Source organism: Chelonoidis abingdonii, chromosome 9, assembly GCF_003597395.2.
Source record: "Chelonoidis abingdonii isolate Lonesome George chromosome 9, CheloAbing_2.0, whole genome shotgun sequence".
Classification (NCBI taxonomy): domain Eukaryota; kingdom Metazoa; phylum Chordata; order Testudines; family Testudinidae; genus Chelonoidis; species Chelonoidis abingdonii.
The window spans coordinates 78,240,082-78,263,979 of NC_133777.1; the positions used below are offsets into that span (position 1 = coordinate 78,240,082).

General features: G+C 42.9%; 1 protein-coding gene across 3 annotated transcripts in view; it reads right to left on the reverse strand.

Moving 5' to 3' along the window:
• The window catches only part of CERS3 (ceramide synthase 3), a 66,742-nt gene that overhangs the window by 34,290 nt on the left and 8,554 nt on the right, over positions 1-23,898 (reverse strand). For all 3 annotated transcript variants that reach the window (XM_032765997.2, XM_032765998.2, XM_032765996.2), the window contains 3 exons: positions 4,579-4,794; positions 2,758-2,875; positions 1,073-1,191 (listed from right to left, as the gene is read on the reverse strand). In XM_032765997.2, the coding sequence (XP_032621888.1) occupies positions 1,073-1,191; positions 2,758-2,875; positions 4,579-4,760 (419 nt within the window). In that variant the 5' untranslated portion in view covers positions 4,761-4,794. The remainder of the gene's footprint in view (positions 1-1,072; positions 1,192-2,757; positions 2,876-4,578; positions 4,795-23,898) is intronic.

A 23,898-nucleotide genomic window follows, 5' to 3' on the forward strand; every position in this document is an offset into this window, starting at 1 on the left:
CAGGCCACACAGTTTGCAAACAAAAGTTTGTTCCTATTCTCTGCAAGCTTCCACTGACAGCAAGTGCAGTAGCTGCATCTTATGAATATCAAGCACAATGAAGAATAAAAGAGAAGATTTCAGTGAGATGCCAGGACAAATTCTAAGCTGCTTCAAGAAAGAAGAGTAACTGCTGAAGTAAAACATCAGCCCACTAAACTGGAGACAGATGAACAGAGGATATCCATTTGCTTGCAAACTTAAAAAAAAAACACCTGATAAGACCGAGAAAGAACTTCATTTTTTAAAAATTATTCTTTTTTCGTGTTATGGTACATACTATTTGCTAAACATTTCAGTAAAGATTCAATCATAAGAATATTATCTATTAAGTGAACTGATATTAAATGGGACTGAAAACACATGCATATACATATTAAATAGCACATCGATAAGATGATTTATCTGAGTGAGAGGAGTCCAGAATTTAGTGTTGTCACAACCATACAAGTTTTCATCCCATCCATTGTGAAACATAGGACCTACAGAATTGGGATTTTTTTTTTACAAAAATAAATGAATACTGAAATGCAACAAAGATGCAACATTCTATCATATCATTATTTTTAAAATTCAAAAGTGTCCCTAAATCTTGCCTGGAAACCCACTCCAGTTAGTGGAACATGGCAGGCAGGATTTAGACCTTACATAGCACTCATTATAATGCGAATCCTTATGATGATTATTTCATTAACTGGCAAGACAGCAAAAATAATTGGGCTATTCCCAACAATATGGGCTTGGGAATCCCTGGCACCAGGCAAAAGAAAAGGACCATGGTAATTTTATCTGCTCTACCTTTTTCCTGCAATGGGGCCTTGGTTAAGTCCCTTCACTTTTCTGTGCCTCAGTGTCCCCATTTGTAAAATGGGGATGTTTAGAGGGGCTCTGGTTGTCATACCCTAGAGGCCAAAAAGCTCTAGGCAGCTGAAGTAAGTGAGCCCACTTAAGGGGAACTCAAGTTGGGCACCCAAAATTAGTAGCCCCTTTTGAAATATGCAGGCCCACAATAAAGGTAGTTTTCTCTTCCTACCAAGCTTCCTGGAATTTCCGAAGCATTGTTGGGAGCTCAAGATTTCGCCGTCTCCTAAACCATTTTTCCACCAAATGAACTGTCCAGTTACACTTTTTGGCCAGGCCTTGAATCTCAGACTGCAAAGGAAGAGAAGTGTGTCAGTGGCAAAAAGTAACATCTACATCAGGTACCAGTTCCGCCGACTTTGTATTTTAAAGAACAACGTCCTGAAATAGGCAGGTCAGTCAAGTTTTTTAAAAACCAAACCATTAATGTGATCTATTTACAGTTTGCCTGATAGCTTTTGGATCTAATTCTTGAACATTTATCATTGACATGTTATCTGTCAGCTATTCTCTGTAAAAAGGACACTGATTCGCCCCTTGCCATGGACATATTGTGCAATTTTATGACGCAAGCTCCTTAGGTCTCATGCATGTAAATGAAGCAGATGTGAGATTTACAGGCCTAGAAGTAGAACAATTGTCTTTCTGTTCGCCTCAGAGGATTCAAGAAGTTAACATTTGTTTTTCATCATTGCAGCATTTACGGCTATGAATGAGAGATTTGAGTGGGGAGGATTTGGTATAGTGCCATGTAAGTTACTCATTGACACTATAGAAGCCACAAAGCGGCTTTAGCCAATGACAACTGGTTATTATATTATTTATTGTATAAAGTGAGGGAGGATGATCTTGTGGTTAAGTCACAGTCTGGGAGTCAAAGGAGATCCCAGCTGCAAAAAGTTACTGTATGACACACTCTCTCTCTGCCTCAGTTTCCTCATCTGTTGCATGGAGATAAAATGATTAAAACTTGGCACTTATCTTCAAAGATTAATCCTCACGACATTCCTATGCTGGCTGATGGGTAATTGTCACCTTTGTTGTACAGATGGGGAAGTGAAGAACAGAGGTCTAGCTACTTGCCCAAGGTAGAGGAATTTGCACGTGCAGTTTAGGTCTGATCCCATTAGCAGGCCGCTCTTTGGCCATACCAGGCTAAAGAGAAAGTAAGCCAGCGGTAGTTGCAGGAATAGAACCTTGCAGCTCCAGTTCAGTTTGTGGTTCTAGCCCTTACTCCTTTCTCTTAGGCATGGGAAGTGTACATCCACTGGCCATGTTAAGAAAGGGAGTATTTTCAGATAATGTCCATGCTGCGGTATGTCCCTCCCATGGACAGACTGATTCATTTTCTGAGTTTGCAAAATGCTGGAGTTTTATTTTAATTGCTCTTGTTTTGGTTTCAAAACCAACCACACATTATCAAAAGGTATTTTTATCCTGCATGCAGCCTATGACTAAACACAGAAGAGTCAATCAGACTGCTTCCAGCCTATTGTTTCAATTTTATTCCTTTAAAGCATGGCATAATATTGTTTTAACCGACAGCTGTCCATTGCTGCTTTCTCTGAGTGGAATTAGAGAAGAATTATTGATGTTCACCAGAAGTAACATTAACAATCTGACCTAGAATAACATGCCAAGAAATTACACCATTTTATTAATATTTTTATTTTATATTTTGGATGCTGTATACCCTGCCAGCTGGGTAGTAAAACAAATCCAAGTGAATTACATCATGCATCAATCAGCTGGAATCCATCCCTTGGATGCATGATGTCACTGTGGATAGCTGATTGAAACATTAAGAGTTGGGATTTTCCATCCCCCAAAGCACCTTAAAAGAATTAGAATCCTTACTTGGGATGGACGTTTTGTGCATTTTCGGAAATAATTCTCTAAAACAGCATTTGGCTGCGGCTTCACTCGTGTTACGTTCTTTATACCTAAAGCTTTTGCTAGAGGTATGGCAATATATCTGAAAAAGACAACAGAAAAGCTCTCTCAAAATGCACAATGGTTAATGGTATTCAGCTGGCCCTTAAGGTTGCTAAGGAATTAAATCTGAAACCTGGTTCATCTGTCATAGGCAACGTAGAACATTCATGAGCATCTTCAGCAGAGCTGCCTTAAGAAAAAAACAATGGTATCCATACAGCAGAAACCTGGTTCAGCAGAAAACAGCAGCTTCCTGCTTGCACAACTGCTCGATGGATGGTGTTTAATTAAACATGGTCCTGAAATGCTGTACATTGCAAAGGAAAGTTCTTGGCTCTTCCACCCCTACATTTCTCAGAGGCAGGCTGGGCTGCTAGTGGAGAGATGTTATGCAGTAGTCAAGGCAGCCTAAATAGAGAAGGGAGCTCTCATCAGAGGAGTCTGAGGAGCAGGACAAGCTGCTGGGGAGTACTGCTTACCCAGATCGGGGGAGGAAGGGGATCTATTCCCTTCCAAGGCTGTCTCAGCACCTTCCAGTCAATAAGGCACCTTGCTTATTAGGAAGGTCACTATCAGCCAATTGACATTCTCTGAGAGGTGGCTGGTTTGACTGACAAATGGCACAGCATCTGGAGCGCAGAAGCAGCTGTTTTCTGCTCCACCTCCCACAGCAGCGGAATGTGTTGCTGGCATGGCTGACCTAGTTAGGTAGGTCTCTTTGGAATAAGTCCTCTCACCCCTGCTGGTGTCCTGCTTAAAGTGAGTTCTTATTACCCAGAGAAGCTGGTCAGCATCTTCCATGTTCGAAAGCAGATCAACTGCTGGCCAGCTGGATGGCTAATTGAGCAGATGAGCCGTTTCAAAGTGGCAATGAAGCAAGGCACAATTGGGCAAGCATTTGCTCAGGAGAATAAGACTCTGAATTGTTATAAACATATAATCCACATTATTTTTGATCCTGAACACAAGTGATTTTATCTGATTTTGTCTTAAGTTTGTCCAATTTACAACTCTGCAAACAGCCCCATTCTACCCTGAAATAGTTATAAAAAACATACTACTTGCATTTTTTTAAACAAAAAGAATTAAGTAAAAAAAAAGGGGGCGGGGACTGCAAAGCTTAACATGCTCATGCCTCAACCTCACAGTGCCAACCGCAATCGGTCCCGTAAGATCACAGCTTGAAGCAACAGTTCAATGTTCGGTGCCAGATTTTTTTTTTTAAATCATCTTTACTAGAACTGCATGAAATGCTGACGCAGAACTTTGTGACCCCTCCAGAATGTGTAGATTTGCTATATCTCAATCCTACACAACTGATCTGAAGACTCAGGGAGAGGAAGGAGGAGCTGGACCAGTGTGAGGTAAGTAAAGGGCATCAGAATATTTTATGGGTTGATTTCATCTAGGGGGAAGGAAATTATGGTCTCTTCTCAAACTCTAGCCTCTAAACATACCTTCAGGAGCAATCACTTCCCACTTTTGTAAACTGAGCTGCAGGATTCAAACTGTGAAACTGCAGGTGGTGGAGAGTCACATGACCTTAATAATGGCAAAATTCCTATAAACTTATTCTACTTTTATCACCTGCTGTGTTACCTATATTATAACTTTCTAGTGTAACCATTGGCCGAACCCATCTTTCTGAAAGAATTCACATACAGAACTAAACACATTTTAGTTTGCTAATATCCTTGGAGCTGAGGGGAGGAAACAAAGTAAAATTACATACAAGTTTCTTACCTTTCTATCAAGAATCGGACCATCAGCATCACAAAAGCATATGGTATCGTGGCATATAATTGATGTGGCTTTGGAAAGACAATGCCATCGTGGTCTTCAAGATCTGCCCATGTGCAATTGGCAGGTATCCATAAGCTCTCCCACCAGAACCAGCTGTTGAGTGTCTTTAATACATATGCCATGCTAAGCAGGTAGAAGAAGAATTTCAAATTTGTCCTGACATTGAAGAGAAACCACATGTATATCAATAGAAAATAATATCTTGAGAATTATTGTTCAGAGTATGTAGTTAGGATTAATAAAAAATAATGGCAAATGAAAAATGAATGTGGAAATTGGTGTCACTCCATGACCTCAAAGACTCTATGCTGATTTATACCAACTGAGAATCTGACTGGCTGTCTATATGAAACAGCTGCAGGAACAATTCCTTGTTTAAGGTAAGCAAGGGGTTAACTTCAGCCTAGCATCTCTCTCCTCCTGCACAGCTGCTCAGGATGCCCAGATGTTTGGAAAACAGAGATGGCATTTGGGCAAGCTGGGCTCAATGTTCAGGATTACAGAACTAGAATGATGCCTTAGGCTGGTGCATTTTCTGTTTCCTTTTCCATGTATGTTATCTTCTTTGGAATTATTAATAAGAGTTATCCCTTTGGGAAGAGACCTTGCTGACTGCAATTTTTTCTCTGTGCTGGCTCATTTCAATTTACAATAGCTTAGTTAATAATCAATCAGATCTACTGAACCCACATTATAGTCTAGTGTATAAATACACAGGATGGGCTTGCACAACACTTGTGTAGAGTACTGCTGGTCTAAATTAAGTGCAAGATAAAAAGGGATAAAAAAGCAAACAGGAACCCAATTCTGTATTGGTGAGGCTGCTAATGTTTGGTTGTCAAGTCACTCCTGCTTAGTAGACTGGTTGCAAAAGACTCCTGGGTCCTAATTCTGCAAACAGAGCTATCCATAGTGCCAAACATCATATTTACAGAGAGCAGCCTTATAAAATGGAGCTGTGCAGAAACCAGCTATTTTGTTTTGTGGGAAATTCTGCAATTTTGAAATTTGCCTTAGTTCCAAAAGAGAAGGAAATGCGCCCCACTCCTCCCCCCCAAAAAATCAGAATTTCCCACTAAATTAAAAGTTTGGGAAAATTGTGTTTGGGGTTAATTGAAGCATTTTGTTTTGATAAAATATAGGGTGTTTTACCCAAAATTATTCATAATAATAAGGTCAAACTGCATCGTTTCTGTACAAAATTTCACCAGAGTTGACACATTGCAGCAAATGTATCAATTTAATTCAATCCGCATTTTCAGATGGAAAAGTGCCCTGCTGGGAAAATTTCGACCAGCTCTACCTAAAGTGTGGTACTTCTTTCCCATTGGGATGGTTTGCAATCTTCAGTGTTTTAGCCCACGAAAGCTTATGCTCAAATACATTTGTTAGTCTCTAAGGTGCCGCAAATACTCCTGTTCTTTTTGCGGATACAGACTAACATGGCTGCTACTCTGAAACCAGTCTTCAGCGTGTGTAGGATTGAATGCTAAGAGTTTATCCCATTATTTGCATGCTGAAGATTGCATGTGAGCTCATGTCTCCTCGTTAAAGGATTGTTCAGTGCAGAGGATACCACCTAGCTCTTAACTTTGCACTCACATGCAGCTTCTACCTGCACTGGTTTTGACATGCAAACTTTCCAGATTCAGACCTTAGTCCATTTCAGAGATGTATTTTTACTCAACTGCAAAGAGTCAATTTATTATGCATCCATTTTTAGATGCTTTCTTAAAAGAGAGTGGTCTCTTCTAGAGCCTTGCAGCAGACTGGCCATACACAGTAGTCAGTATTGAAACATTAATTACTCACCCATTTAATATTTTAAATACCAAAAGGGGATTATAAAAATCTACTGCATGGATTGTGTTGGTATATATTTATATGTATAAATTAAAGTCAGGGGAGAGGGGGCGAGAGGGATAATCATGTTCCTGGGCAGAGACCTTGTATGCTGAGTTTTGGCCTATAGCAAATTTTTATTGCTGAATTATAAACTCCTAGAAGCAGGGATTTATAATGGGACTGTTAACAGACTCTTAACTACAGCTAGCAGGCGCCGTGATAATGAAGCAGAGCTTTAAAACCTGATTTTTTAGTTCAGACACAGAGGTTTACAGACTATGTTGAGAGACTCCATTATACAGTCATTCCCCTGAATGTTTTTTTTTTTAAACAGACTAAATTGCAAACTGTCAAAAGCTGTCAGAGTTTACAATGCACATAAAAAGAGACCAGTCTGATGTAACAGTGGACTGAGCACCAAAGTCCCCCCCATGCTGTGATGCAGCATGGATTTTATACACCTGACATATAGAAATATTGAGGACAGTGCATATCTTTATACTAGATTCTTTGGATTTTAAAATCTCCTCCTCCTAGTACTGTGTGCCAATACTACTGCTACTGTAGTATTTAATAACTTTACTGTTTTAGGTCCAGAGGCAGCAATTCATTTCTTTCCAGCAAAGCATTTAAAAAATTAAAAAAATATATATGGACATATACTTATCTCATAGAACTGCAGGGGACCTTGAAAGGTCATCAAGTCCAGTCCCCTGCTTCCGCTAGCAGGACCAAGTATTCCCATCCCTAAATGGCCCCCTCAAGGACTGAACTCACAACCCTGGGTTTAGGAAAATAATGCTAAAACCACTGAACTATCCCTCCCCCCAAAGCAAATGCTTAAGTCTTTTGCTGAATTAGGGCCTTAGGGTCTGAGCCACAACCCACTGATGTGAATGGAAATCTTTCCATTCACATTCTTGAGCTTTGGATCAGGCCCTTAAGTTTAAATTGCACGCACACACAGATACCAAACATGAGTGGCAGAGTACAATTCAGGGGGCTTCTGCAGCGCTGGGAAGGCGAAGGATTCATCCAGTCCCAGCCAGACTATGCAGCAACAGAATAGAGCCCCTGAAGTTTCTACTACAACATGAAGGCTTCTGCTGTAGCCCTCACAGCTCCTGTCTCCCGGATTCACAGCAATGACTGGTGGATCCACACAGCAGGAGATTCACAGGCCTGCTTCTTCTCCTCAATAAACCCGAATCCATGGAAACATGCAGAATGCCTCTATGAATGGGATTCTGGGGCATATCCCTGTGGCACAGTTCTCCACTTCTGCACCCCAATTCAAACAAAATACAGACCCTCCCAATCTGCTAGGAAGTGCTTCATGATGCCAAACAAATATGCATGCAACTTTTCCTATGCTAGACGAGGGAGGTCCTCTGAGATTCTTCTTTTCTCCTCCCACAGGACACTTCCACCAGGCAAGTCATGCTAGATGCAAGTCCATTAGGAAGATATTATTATTATTCTGTGCTTTGATGGGGAGGGGCAGGGTAGGCCCTTGAGAGTGGTAGAACAGTCTCTTCCACCAGGAAGCTGCTCAAGGCACTACCTTGGCCTGAGAGTCAGGACTTGGTCTCTGATCTCAGCTCAGCAAAACAGCATGGTCCATCTGGAGTGCTGGATTGCCTAGTAGTTTTATCCCTTAAATTTACCATTTGATTGTTTTTTGGTATCCTAATAAAACAGGGATGGGCAAATGTTTTGGCCTGAGGGCCACATTGGGGTTGCAAAACAAGATGGAGGGCTGGGTAGGGAAGGCTGTGCCTCCCCAAACAGCCTGGCTCCCACCCCCTATCCACCCCTTCCCACTTCCCACCCCGATTGCCCCCCTGGGGACCCCTGACCCATCCAACCACCACTTCTCCTTGTCCCCTAACTGCCCCCTGGGACCCCACCCCCATCCAACCTCCCTGCTCCCAGTCCCCTGAGTGCCCCGACCCAATCCATCCCCCACCCGACACCCCCCAGGACCCTATACACCTATCCAACCCCCCCTTCTTCCTGTTCCCTGACTGCCCCAACCCTTATCCACACCACCACCCCCTGACAGGCCCCCGGGGACTCCCACATCTATCCAACCCCCCCTGCTCCCTATCCCCTGACTGCTCTGACCCCTAGCCACACCCCTGCCCCTAACCGCCCCCTGGCACCCCACCCCCATCCAACCCCACTGCTCCCTGCCCCACCCCATCCAATTGACCCCTGCTCCCTGTCCCTTGATTGCCCTCCAGAACCCTCTGCCCCTTATCCAACCCCCCTGCTCCCCACCCCCTTACCATGCTGCTCAAAGCAGCATGTCTGGCAGCCGCTCTGCCCGGTTAGTGCCAAACACACTGCCGTGCTGCCCTGCAGGAGCGTGCAGAGGCATAGCTGACGGGGAGGTGGGGACAGCAGGAGAGGGGCCAGGGGCTAGCCTTCCCAGCAGGGAGCTCACGCGCTGGGCAGGATGGTCCCACGGGCTGGATGTGGCCAGGGGTGGCTCTAGGCATTTTGCCACCCCAAGCACGGCAGGCAGGCTGCCTTTGGCAGCTTGCCTGCGGAGGGTCCGCTGGTCCTGTGGCTTCGGTGGACCTCCCACATGCACCAGCGGGACCAGCGGACCCTCCGCAGGCAAGCCACCGAAGGCAGCCTGCCTGCCGCCCTTGAGGCGACCAGCAGAGCACCCCCCGTGGCTTTCCGCCCCAAGCATGCGCTTGGCGTGCTGATGCCTGGAGCTACCCCTAGATGTGGCCCACGGGCCGTAGTTTGTCCACCTCTGATCTAGACCATTGCTGACAGGTGTTTGTCCAGCCTGCTTTTAAAAATCCCCAATGATGGAGATTCCACAACCTCCCTAGGCAATTTATTCCAGTGCTTAACCANCAACCACCCCCTGCTCTCTCCCCTGACTGCCCCTTATATAAGCCTCCGGCCCACTTACCATGCCGAGTAGAGCATGTAGAGCAGCATGTCTGGCTGCTGGGCCAGCCAGAGCCAGACATGCTACTGCTCTGCTTGGCAGGAGTGCACAACTCCGCCGCCCAGAGCGCTGCCCGCGCAGCTCTGTGGGGGACTGGCCATGGGCTAGCCTTCCCGGCCTGGAGCTCAAGAGCCGGGCAGGATGGTCCCAGGGACGGATGTGGCCCATGGGCTGTAGTTTGCCAACCTCTGTAATAAAAACACCCTGCAACCACTGCCTGCTCCATGTTTCTTTCAGTTATGCCAGATACCACCTTCCTAAATTCAGCGGAATTTTGAAAACGCCTCCCTCTAAGTCCACATAAGAACGGCCATACTGGGTCAGACCAAAGGTTCATCTAGTCCAGTATCCTGTCTTCCGACAGTGGCCAGTGCCAGGTGCCCCAGAGGGAATGACCAGAACAGGTAATGATCAAATGATCCATCCCATTGCCCCCTTGACACTTTATTTTTCCTTTCATCAAGCTTATGAATACATACAATTCTCCTCAGTTTCCCCAGTTACCCCCATCCACCTTTGCTCACCAACTCTCTCTCCAAGCACTTCCACTGATGCGCAACAGCTGCTCCCAGAAAACCTCCAATGTAGCCTTATGTTTTAATACTAGAGCCCAATTTATTTTGTAAGCAAGGTCCCAGGACCCTGCCTAACCTGCTTTTTCTGTGTGTGCCCCCTGCTGCACCACACAGTCCACACCCTGTGCCTTGTTCACCATCCGTCATCAGTAATGGGATCCTCCTTGTCTACTTCATGTCGGTATTTTGACTGCTATTGTTGTTGTTGTTGCCAGTCACTTTGGGTGATTTTTGCCCAGTGAAGACTAATCTGCGGCTTTGAAGGCTGTGGGATGCTCGGGGGAAAGGGGCACACCTTGCACCTTAGCCAGCCCCTTTGCCTCCAGGACTCTTTGGGGACAGGGAGGGGCGCATGCAGCATTTCTCGTTACACTTGTTAGGAAGGTGTCACTGCACTTGTTCCCCTTTCACTTCCACAAGCTGGCACAGAGCCATGATCCCATCCAGACATGCCCCATTCGTTACCCGTAGCAGTGCTGGAGGCACTTGCTTCTTCCCCCGCTTGTGCTCCCTGTTCTGGGTGTCCTGGGTGGGAAAGGCTTGCTGGGGCCTCTCTTACACCTGGGCATTCTGATAGGGTAGGCTATGGGAATTTCTATACTGCAATCCTAGCAACACAAATACATACCCAGGGTTCCCTGCATGCTCTTACAGCTCATGCTGACACAGCTACACTGCTGCTGTTAGCCATGCCAGTGCAGGAAAAGCTAGTGCAGGCCTACCCAAGATGCAATCCCACCTTGGATTGCAGTGTTGACATACCCTAAGTCTGAACCGACAGTCCAGGTCAGGTTTAAGGCACATTGCCAGAGCAGTAGCTGGGAAGCTTGCCCTGTAAATGCTTATGCTGTATGCATTCTGTAGACAGAGGACTTCACTCCCATGGCTGCAAATCTGGCACTTTTCATGAGCACTAATTTCAAACACACACTTTAAACACTGGAAATTGTTTCAACCCTAAATATAGCAAATACTTGGCAATTGCCAAATGCCAGCTGCCAGCATTTCAGAGAGGTTGGCAAAACCTGCTCCAGCGCCACCCAGCGGATCTAGTCAAGGCAATCCCCTATACCTGCTATTTTCTGGCTGCATTTGTGTTTTGGTTAAGCGACTTTCACAACAAGCCTGTTTCAGGCTGCCATCCAACCTGCAGCTCTGACATAAATGTGCTACTGAACAGCAATTTTTAGAGCCAGATTCTGGTCGCAGGTCACACAAGCGTAAACCTGGATATATCCCACAGACTTTTGTTCAAGTTAGTCACAGCGGCATAAATCTAGGGTACTTGCACTAGCTATAATGGAGTTTATCTGGATTTACACCAGAGGAACTGAGATCAGAATCTGATTCATGGATTCCAAGGACAGTCAACTTTTTTTGTTGCATAAGACTCACAGTTTTTTTTCCCCAACAGTAGTCCCAAACCTGCTCCCATTGCAGGTAAGTGCAAGATGCCTTGATTTGGAGCTGGCTCTTGCATGAATCTTGAAAGCATGCCCAGTGGCAGTCTCCAGCTTGCTCAAAGAGCTATGTTCACCATTCCTTTCTCCTAGTTCCAAACAGAGCCAACCAAACAGATTGTGTGTTTAGTCTGGAATTAAGTTCAGTTGAATGCACCATGCTCTGCTGAACCACTGTGAAAAGACCTCCACTTCCTTGAAGTTCAACCCTACTTCCCAGTGACAGGAATAAGAGCTGTGCCATTGACTTCAGGGTCCTTGCAGAGCATGATCTCCCAATGAAACATACTTCGGGAAGCTGGAAGGTTCCCTTGAATCCTAGACATTAGACACATTCTATTAGGGAAGCTCATCCACCACTGCCAATGAAAGACCTTCATCTCTGGCCTGTCTGGTCAAGTTTTAACAACCTGCTGAAAAGACAGGAAAATCAGGACTGATCAGTTGAGGAATTTCAGACTGGCTCTACTGAATCCTTATGTAATTTAAGCATGAAGCATACACACAGCCAGAGAATATCAAAGTGATGCTCATTTTACAGATCTATTTCTTAGACTTCCTGATTTGTTCTGTTAAAACATTTTCACCTTGTACTTTTAATAGGTTTGGCAAAAGAGGCCAGGTTTTGATCTGCCTTAACCTAATTGGTTGGGTTTCCCCAACTATAGCCAGGCGTTGTTTGGAACCAGGGTCCATTGCATCTGGGCCACCAAACTCTGGGGAAAGTACAGACGGACAGCTAGGATTTTGTCCCCTTTCCACAAAAACTAGAATGGCTTTACAAAACTCTTAATTGAGCTACTCTTTTGCAAAGCAAAAACCAGACTCAGGGATAGGTGATATTTTATCCAAACCAAAGTCTGGGGGAAGGGTAGGTAAGAGAGCTTTTCCTTAGCTTTTAACATAGTGAGAAGGCATACAGAATGCAGGGGCTGCATAAGTAGGGGCAGGAAGCCATGGTTTCTCTAAGGGTCTTGCTAGGCTGCCTACGGGACAGAGACAGAGACACAACAGATCTAGCAGATTACAGAATGATCAAAGAACTAGGAAGATTAAATTAAGTGACAAGACTGGAAAAGCTAGTACAGGGACTTAGAGGAGAGCAGATGTGACTGAAGTTTCCCAGATGCTAGGAGAGATAGTGAAGCTACTCCAAGCTATTAATCATCAATGCTAATCAGGGAAAGGGCGGGGGGGCTAAGACTAAATAGGACACAGATTCACCAACCACAGCACTTGCTGCTTAAGACCAGGCAATGAACGCTACAAAGGTGCTGCTTGTTGGGTTTAGCAGCAGACTTCGTGGTCTGCTAACACCAGGCAGCGTCCGTCCATCCGAGTAAAGGATCCCAGGATCTATTGTTGATTGCCTTTATGATTCCTGAACGCAACCACTTAGCAGGTGAAAAGAGAAAATGTTTTGCCCAAATTCAAGCTCATGAGATTATACAGCCTCCTACTATGTAAAAAAGGTACCTTTAAAAAACAAAAAGCTAAACAAAGACAGGCATTTAGAAAATATTCAGGATTATTAATGCGGTGTCACCCGACACTAATCAGCTGATAGGATAGTACTCCTACAATTGAAAGTTCTGACACAATCAGCGTCACACTATCAAGTCTTTCAAATGCACAATGGTACATGGGAACTTGAAAGAAATGAATACTGCTTCATGCCTGGTGTTCATCATAAGGAGAATATGAACACACCCCAAAAACAAGCACAAACCTGGAGGACACAAATCCAGATTTGTTATTGTTTAAGTGCGAGGCAGCATCTTAGAACTACAATACACTGTCCCAGAAGGGGCAGGGCCCAATTCAATGCTCTCTGAAGTTAATGGAAGCACTGCCTGGGGTCAGGTCCATATACCCTAGTGGATGACAGGCAAATCTAAAATAAAACAAATTCCCTCCCACTCTGCACCATTGCCTTTTCCTTCTCACCACATCTTCCAGATGTTGTCCATGTTCTTTATTTACTTTACCCTTCCCGTCCTGTTCCACTCCCCCACCACCTTCCATTCTGCTCCCACGCATTCTGCTGCCTTCTTTCCTCTATCACTGCAGCCATAGCACCTCTCTTGATTGCCTCGGCTCACTCATTCTTGTCTCCACCCTCTCCTCTGGCAGTACACGTTCCACACAAGCACTCCTCCTATCCCCGCTCCCTTCCTTACCTTCAGCCACCTGCAGGGACTCGCTCCCTACTAATCTTCTTCCCATCCCTCTGCTGTCTGGGTCCTTCCCTCCCACTCCATACAGAACTAAAGCCCCATTTCCAAATAGCTTATTTCAGTTTGTGATCCACCCCCTGCTTCCTCCTCCTCCGCCCTGAAACTCGGCCATCTCCCTCCGACTCTGCTCCAGGGGTTCCCCAGTCCTCCTCTCCCACCCCGAGAGGTGGATCTCCTCCACATGTTGACATCCTCCTTGTCTTTTCCATACTTTCTCCTCCCTCCCACCAACTTTTTCCTTCTCTGAAGTCCACTCCATCCAACTCATCTCTCCCCTCTCCTAACACATGTGGGCCCTTGGCTCCTTTCCTTCCTTCTCTGGCTTTGATGCCTGACTCTCCTGTTTCTTTCTCATCTCAGTCTCTCCCTCCTTTAACTTGAATTCATTATCTACATTGATCACCCTTCCTACCCCTCTCATCGCCTCTCTTTCACCTATTTGTGTGACCTTCAATGCTGGAGTGACTCACCACCTCAACCACTTCCTCTCTTTCCCCCCCCCCCGACTCCTTTATGCCATTCCCCATTTACCAGGCACCCCATCATAATCTTTTTGTGATCTCCAGTCAATTGGCCTCAGATGCCTCTTCTCTAACTACCCTTGCTGTCTCTTGACAACATAGCTCCAACTCCTTCAACTACACCCTTCCTTCTGCAACCAAACCAATCCCTTAAAGAACTGCTCTCCCTCTCTTCAGTCCCTCATACCAGTCCTCAGCCTTGCCTCTCCTCCTGTGCTGCAGATTGGCTCTGCAGGATATTTTTCTATAGATGGGACATTATGTTTTCTCCAGTGAGTAGCAAAGGAGGTTCTTGATGCAAGCTGAATCCACTCAAGACAGAGGTGATGCTGGTGGGCAGAGAAAAGCATTCTGAAGAGTTCACAGAAACAGTAGTTTTCTTTGGTTCAGGGCTAACTGGTGAATTCAGTCTGTAGCTTAGGAGTGCTCCTGGATACTAATCTCTCACATAACAGAATCTGCAAGTAACACTTTCTATCATTTCTAGTTGGCAGGGGACTCCATCCCATCCTAACTGACAAAGATTTGGCCTCAGTTATACATACTGTTGTCTCCTCTGAGCTGCACTATGATAATGCAATATAGGTAGATAGAAAGCCATCAGACCTTAGGTATCTCCAGCTAGTACAGAACACCACAGCGTCTGTTCAGCAACAATGGCTACTAGGAATGCATCAGACTTGTTCTCCACTCTCTTTACGGGCTTCTCATAGGATACTGAGTCAAGTTCAAGTTCTCATTCCTTATCAGTAAGGCACTGGGCCCACCATATCTAAAAGATCACTTAAAACTTGGTATGAAGACCATGGTTGACTGTTGTGCTCCTGAGACACAACTGAACTTTCTGCCATAACCAAACCATAAACCCTCCACTCCCCATGCAATGTTCGCCCTGGGGAGAATGCAAGAGAGAATGAACCACACGTGACAGATAATTGTGTTGCTAAGTGCACTTTTGGAGACACTCAAATACTACCGTAATGAGGGCGGTAGAAGAACCTTCATAGAATAAGAAATAAAAGAGTTGATAAACTTGGCAGGATTCTAGAGGATCCAAAATGGTCCAGGCTCATAAGTACTGAGACACAGCTGCTGAATGATGTTCCTTAGTAATTCTGTAAATAATTGTAAAATGGCTAAATTCTTACAACACTGCCAAGTGACCATTCACACTCCCTCTAGCAAGCTTCTGATATGACTAACAAAAGGAATACTCGAGTCACATTTGGCCCAAAATTAAGATTTAAAAAAAAATGCTTTTACAAAATCTAAGGCCAAGAAAAATAGTTTGTGAAATTAAAGTAGAATAAAATTTAAAATTATTCCAATGAACAACAAAATAAAAACAAAGCCAAACATGCCATCCTCTGTATAAGGTACAACTTCAGCATTGCAGCATTGTGCTTGTGCATGAGAATCTGACAGTGAAATTGACTCAAAACTAATGACTACATTTCCTTTTCCAAACGGAGACACATGCTAAAAATAAAAAACACAAACAACTTATGTTGTGACTTTTAAGAAGTTCATTGTCAGGTGTTCCCTTCTCTCACCCTTTGCAAAACTAGCCCACCAAATCTTTTCATTTGGTTCCCTAAACCCAAACTAAGCTGCCATCTATTGGATCAATTACAGGCTTAAATCTACCATTCATCATTTTCCAAAACCCTGAAGTCAGTAGAGCCATTGAAAATGAGGTTAGAGTTAAGTTCAATTGCTTTTGCATGGTTATTCTGTATTCACAGTCAAGATGATCTTTTATTAAGGTGGCACATAGTTCCCTAAATTTGCATTTGAGCTTTAATTCAATTGCATCAATTATGAATGAAAAGACAAATGTCTCATGGGTAAAAAAAAAAAATTTCCTGGGGTTACAGCACCTCTTACAAACATATCCATCTCTGCACCAAATCCTGTTCACCTTCCACCTGCTAAATAAGAGCTTTATTTGGACATGTAACATTGCTAGACCTACCATGCAAGGCAAATGATTTCACTAGAGTCCAAGGAATAATTATTTTCATCTTTAGTTTGACATAACACCTGACCTCATGTCATGTGTTTGCAAGCATTCCAGAGTCAAACTGGTCAGGGGAGAAGGTACAGCACTTCTATTAACTGGCAGAGAATCGGCTCTTTTGGATTCACTGCAGCTTTTCTAAAAAACTATTTTGTACTGGACACGCTTAGAGTCTTAGTACAGTGACACATGCACTAGCACCCTGATGCCTACCCTAACAATAAAAGCCTTGCTCACTCTTCTAAATAGGAGTGCAAGACAGGCAACCATCTTCCAGGTGCTGCCTCACAACCAGAGGTCTCTCAATGGCATCCTAGCTCTGTTTTCCCCCCTCTACATGGCCCTTTAAGAAGAACTCACTCAATCCAAACAATCCCCTCCTGGGGGCCAGTTTACTGAATCCTCAGGTGCATACCAGCTGTAGGCCTCAACTCCAGTTCAGTGTCTTTCTACTGATAATCCAAAATAAAGCACACATTCACAATCTTCATCCCAGGTTCAGCAGGGCAGAGTCCCACCTCCCCAAGGGACTATCCTTCTGCTTCCCAGCACCTCATGCCTGCAGTTTGCCCTTCTCCACAGGCCTTTGCAGTCTTTCCCCGTTATACAAGGTGCCTCCCTGCCTGGAGAGCTTTTCTCACTCTCTCCTGCTTCTTGAGCTTCCCCCCCATACTGACTCAGAGCCCTGAAGGAGCCTTCTTGCCCCTACTGCCATTTCCTGTGTCCTGCTCCTTTTGTACTGGAATCACCAGATCCCTTTCAGGTGTGTTTCATCCTATAATAAGGCTGGCTTAACCTTGGGTTCTCCAGCCCATGGGGCAAGCCACACCTTATTACAGGGAGCATAAAACCCTCTGTGCTCACCTCAGGCAGGATAAGAGTCCTGTTGAAGTAAGTCAAGAGGAACGTAGGGGGCCATTGGGGTAAGATATGCTTAGCAATGGCAAAAAACCTTCACCTCAATTCTCTGTGCCATTCACAGCAGTTAATTTATCAGAATAGCTCCTCTTGATAAGGCAGCCATGAGGAGACAGCCACACCTATGCCCTAGACTGCCAGGCTATGTCTAATCATTCAGATAGGAGACTCCAAAGCAGCGGGACAATATTTAGCCTGACTGCTACAAGGAGAATTAAAGAGCCCTTTTCAAAAGGATTAATAAGAATTAGTGTCCCACCTAAACTTTTGGCTTTGAGCAATAAGCAAGGTTTGAAAATTGTGGGAGGCCCTTGGGACCAATCAACTGCTTGTTGAAATTACACTTATCATGGAGAGATGTCTGAAGCAGAGCTAGCAACAGCATTGCCAACCCAAACATACAAAAAAAAGAAAAAAGTCAGACCTCAAAAAACCATGAGGCTGACTTAAAAAGAAAGATGGTGAAAACAACAGGACTATCAATTTTCTAATTTGCCTTGACTCTTTACATTTCACACTTTGAGTTTCTTTGCAAACAATCTTTTCTCCTGTACCGTTGTAGTTAATGGGAATCTTGCCATGGATTTCAACAATCACAAGACCATGGCCTAAGAATGTGCCTATTTGTTTTTTAACCCCAGAGTCAGATCTTCCCAGGATTTGTTTTTTTAAGAGTTAACTCTAGAGCAGAGCAGTTCCACATGATCTAAACTCGCTCCCTATGGTTGCCTTCCCATCACTGTTGGCTAGTTTCACTGCAACATCCTCCCAGCATCACATTTTAAAATTAATTTCACCATTGACAATATTTAGATTAAAAATATAGTCCCAATGGCCATTTTAGTGTCAATCAAATTCAATCTGAAATGGTGATAGTCCTGTGCATCTGTCCATCAGAGAGGCATGGCCCAATCTGCATCCTTGGCATCAAGTGTCTCAGGTTTAGATGGATCATCTGTTTTGGTTGACAGGTGCATAGTCCGCACTATGTTCTAACCTGTGAAGTGCTGAAATGCGGTTGATAGCTCTGAGCATCTCCATCAACTTTATTTGAACATGCAATCATTATGTTCCACTTAAATTTTGTTTTCACAGGATCTATGCTGCAGCATGGACGACACCCTGAGGAATATGCAAATATAATTGGTGGCAGAGTAAAACTGAAAGTAGTCAAACTTGCTGGGTCTCTTATGATGGGAACAGCAGAAACTAATATGCAAGCACAACAGAGCTGAGTTATGATTGCCGTAGGACCTCTAACTCCAAATTTCCTTAACAACAATATAAAATCTGAACTATAGCGTTTCATTTAATTATGAGTCAGAAGATTTTTATGTCTTATTACTCTATCGCATTACCTATTATTCGATTACTATTGTAGCATATATAAAATAGTGCTCACTCAGTAGCAATTGCTATAATTAAGACAGCAGCTCAATTTTTATTATACTTTCCCTGTTTTCACATGTGCAAAACTTTTGGAAAGAGTCTCCTTTCAGGCTGACCATTTTCATGCTATGTCTCTGCTCAAAGATGAATTGTTCTAGAGAGTTTGACTATATCCATTCTGCTGAGTTAGGAGAGAAAGTGAAAAAAATTCAACTCTTGCTACACAGTTCTTTTCAGAACTATGTCAAAAAACAGCTACTATTTTAAACTTGAATTAATGCTGGATAAGGAGTATGATAAAAAGCCTCTGAACTGGTTTTGAGTTAATTTAGTTATGACTTTATGAACAACACGCTCTGTGGAAAATGTGGTTAAATATACAGGTACCAGATTCATGACAGGTGTCCCATATGTTTGGCCAGCCCCAGAAATGCACGCAAATTGGTTCACGTGCCTACCAGTAGAGTTGGTCAACATTTATTTAATGACAAGAGGTGTGTGTTTGTGTGTGTGGGGGGGAAATCTGACATGGAGGCTAGGAAATTACAAAACCTATCTTAAAAAAAAAAAAGGTACAGGCCAAAAAATGTGTGGGTTTCCTCATAAAAAGCTCTCTGCAGGGGCATGCGAAGTGTGATACCATCTCTCTGAAAGTAACAGTTGTGGTAACTCATTTCAATGTGCGATTTGTGGCAATACCTGTTTCAGCTCTTTGGTCAGAATGATCTTAATATAGAACAGACATTTTGTGTTCTGACATTAAAATCTACTTTTTTTCCCCTGTAGAACAATTTTCTTAATAATACTAATAATACTAATAATAATAATAAAAAGTATTATTATATTTTTACAAAAAATAAAATTTAAAAAAATCCCCACAAAAATCACAGCCACCTCTCTCATGTGACTTGAATTCAGGTATTTTCCTAAAACTTGCAAAAAGAAAGAAAGAAACAAAAATCTCTGTAGTTAGTTCACCGAGTTTTCCTGTTAAAAATGATTTTTCACTCCTTGAATTTAAGAATTTAGCACTATACCATTAAAACTTTATGGGATAGTTATCAAATAGGTAAAATAGAAGAGGGGCAAAAGCTGCTATTCTAACCTTTACTCACACATTTAAAAAGTAAACATATTTCAAAATACAAGAACCATCTCCAAATGAATCAGTCATAAAATATAAAAAGGAGTTTTCAAATAAGGGCTTGCTAAAACCTATCCCAAACATCTGGCTCATTCAAACACTTTGTTTTAAGTTGTGTTAGTAGAATTGCTATTTTTCTTTATGAGCCAGACGATGTTAGAGACCAGTGCATGCTAACAACTCAGATCCTCAGTATACAGCATGAAAGGAACAAGTGCCTACCTTTACAGTGGTTCAGTCAGCATGCTAGCGTGTTAGCAAAAAACAGGCATATATGCTGGCTACTTCCTCATAGGTAAACACGCCCCAACTGCAGAACACCTTCAAATTCTTCCAAGACCCACCCAGTAAAGCTGCAATTCAAGATTTCAGACTGAGGGCAATCCTGATGTTGTGCAAAACCACGGGATGCAACTTCTGAGTAATAATGCAGAATGTCTTCACTATTGCTGCTTTCAACATAGTAAAGGGAGAATGGTTCTAAACCTTATGGTGTAGCTATTTTGTTGTACATCTGAGCATTTCTCTCCTCTTTTCTAATTTTGCTCTATACACAAACACAAGGATGATGTGCTAGTAACACAGAAAAATAACCTCACAAAACACAAAACTGCACAGACATGTGGGCATAATTAGATAATTGTGTACTCCAGGGTGGATTTGAACATAAAATTTGAGAAAGGGACTCCCTTTTTTCTGACTATATAATGGGGCACTTCATGGCTCAGTGTCAACTGGATATTTTACAGAAACTAATTCCATAGTGGGGTCCAGTTGCTTAGGTGGTATGAACTGCCAGAGCTTCAATGACATTTATAGAGCTATGCTGATTTACACCCACTGAGGATCTAGCCCTGCATATTTATGATCTTATCAATTTTGATTCACTTCAAATGAATATTTAAATACAACATCAAGTTATAATTAGGATATGGTAGTAACCAAAGGCCATTCTGTACCATGTCTTCCACAAAACAGCTGACAGAGTCTGAAATTGATGGCATCCTGGGAATGTAAAGGCAACACCTCCTAGTGCTGCTGGCAAGAGAGATGAGGATAACTGCTGGGGCCATGTGGCCTCCAAAGTTTTGGCTCTGGAGGGAGGCTGGTAGGCTCAGTTAGGCCTCTCCCTCTGCTCCCTGGTTCTGCTAGCAATCATAAACCAGTAATCCATATACAATAATGCAATAAGTTTGGACTGGGGTCTAAATTTCTCCAAAGCTCAAGGTTGTTTGCATCAAAGGGTGGGGTTTTTTGGGGGTGGGGGGAGGAGGAGGGAGGAGTACAGCATCCTTTATGAGCTGGGTGCATTTCATTTCTTCAGTCCTACTATATAAAACTGGGAGTGGTATTCAAACTGAAGCTGTACAGAAACATTTAACTTGAAGGTTTAGTTCAGAAAGGCAACATTACAACTTTGCTGTGCAACTCAGACTATTTCTACATTTTCCCACATCTGAATCGTGACTGTGAGCCAAACAAACAGAACATCTAAGAACGCTTTCCCAACTAGGGAAGCATAGAGCAAGTTGATTCATGCATCATTTGATTAATACAGTCCCTTTCATTTCATAGAGGCATCGGGATATTTGGGATACCTTGATTCACAACCTCTTCACTGTTGCTCTCATCTGCTTCAAACCCTTCTTTGACTGAAGGAAATTCAAATCTGTTTTAGGAGCTTGGAAGAATTAGATTTTTATTGATAAATGTCGATTTCATGGACATACGCAAATCGACAAAAATATATTTCCATCTAGAATCATTCAAATGTACAGCTAGACAATGTAAGAAAAATGCTGCTTGAGAACTTAGGAGAGTCCAAATCCAGTGATTTAGACTTGAATAAGGCTGGTTACAGAGGGACTAGTGAATTAATAGTACAAACAGGTATGATTGGTTGATTTAAGGATATTTACTTGGTATATTTTGACACATGATGTTGACAGCATTAACTGTTGATAAAGCTTTAACTTTCTGAATCTAAATGTCTACTCTCATTAAATAAATTTTCTGCCATCCCGTACATTCAGAGAACTGTGAAAACTTAATTGATAAAAATCTAAAAAAATGCTTATATATAAACATTGATATTATCCACTGAAATTATTAAAAAAATAAAAATCAAATTCTGCCAAGCACAGTTGTAGATAATACAATGGAAGACACCAATTTTAAACATCTTTTAAAGCATTTCTTGGGTGCCACTCACCACAATACTTGGACTCCATTACAACATTAAATAAATATATTATTGCCTAAACAACAAGCGAACTCAACTCTAAGCCATCTCCATCAACTGGCCAAAACTGCCCACTGATCTTTCCGTTACCACCACACTTTGTGAGTGCTTTCCATGAGGCGATGACAAACCTCAACACTAAGGGAAACCAAAGCAAACTAGAGGCATCTTGCCCTATGAACTAAAAATAGCCAGAAACCATCTCTGACTGACCACTAGAGAACACAAATTCCAGAAATGAATGTCCCACCTACCTAGACAAGTGTCAATTCAGTTATATAGGCACAGAAATCAATGGTGAAGAATCACACTGTGCCAGGATTTAAAAAAAAGAATCCTCAAAGACTTAAGAAAACCAGCTAATAGGTGAATTTATCCAAATAATTAATTTGCAAATAGAAGCAAGAAAAGCCCTTATCTATAGGGCCGATTGGAAACTTCAATCAAAAAATGAAACACTGATAATTATTCCCCATTTTCCAGCCAGCTGTATTTACTTGACTCAATGAACCCAGATCCTGGTTGTGAATTCTACCCTCATAGTTCCTAAGTAGCTATACAAAAGAGAAATGATAAAACCAGAATATATTTTTAAAAGATACATTCCAACTGGATGTCTTGTAAGGAAAGGCTTATTTAGTAAAATAGTTGTGCCATGCTAAACTTTTAACTTCTAGAATTCAGAGCTAGTGAGTATGAGAGTCCAAAGAAAGGCCTGCAGTTTAGTTTTAAGACGTTTCGTTCTGCTAAACTCTCTCAGTCAGATGGTAGTTATTTATTGTCTGATAATAGTCTACAGTGCCATAAAAGTGGTTTCCAAAAGCTTAAGACTGAGAATGTTCTACATCACCTGGCATATAATAAAAAAAAAGTAATTTCTCTGCTAACCCCCCCCCAACCCTGCTAACATAACGTTATTTCATCAAGATTTAGAAACTCATGAAAATAAAGCACTCTGAAACAATGAAATGCATGGGTAGGCTAGAAAGACACATTGGCATCAAAACCAATGGAGCTGACTTGGGAGCCAAATCCCCTGCTTCTTCATGTGGGTACAGAATGCCTGTCAATGTATTTCCCCCCTCCCACAAGGAAAAATGTGGGGGCAACTTCATACTGGAACCACTGCAAAATTTTCCTCCCCAGATCCAGTCTTGCAAGAAGGTATGATCAGGCTCTTGACTTACGCTGGTTTGCAAGTGAGGGGAAGTTCCTGTCTCGTCAACCAGGTTGTCCCATCTCTCAGGAGTGATATTTAATGCATTATTTTACTGCAGCTCAGCTGGAGGAGCACAAAGATTTCTAAACTACTCCCCCTATCAAGTGTTTTACTAACAATAACAGCACACCCATCACACCAAATTTGGAATATGCTGAATATTAGGCACAAAGCAGCAAAGAGTTCTGCAGCACCTTATAGACTACGAAAGCTTATGCTCAGATACATCTGTTAGTCTATAAGGTGCTACAGGACTCTTTGCCACTTTTTACAGATCCAGACTAACACGGCTACCCCTCTGATTAGAGACAAAAACTCTTAAGTGAGTGCACACCAGGGTTTCTGCAGGCCTAAGTTGAAAGCAGACGCACACGAACATTTGGTCCAAAAGGAACGGGAGGATACAAATCAGCATACAAAGGCGAGAAATGGTCAAGCTAAAAGAAAAAATCTACACCACGGGAGGGGAAAGAAGTGAGTTCCACTGATTTGTTCTCACTACAAGTGAGCAAGCAGCAATGTTTTCAAGCTGTAGAAATGAGACCACTAATTGGTTTCAAATAAGAACATAAGAACGGCCGTACCGGGTCAGACCAAAGGTCCATCTAGCCCAGTATCTGTCTACCGACAGTGGCCAATGCCAGGTGCCCCAGAGGGAGTGAAGCTAACAGGCAATGATCAAGTGATCTCTCTCCTGCCATCCATCTCCATCCTCT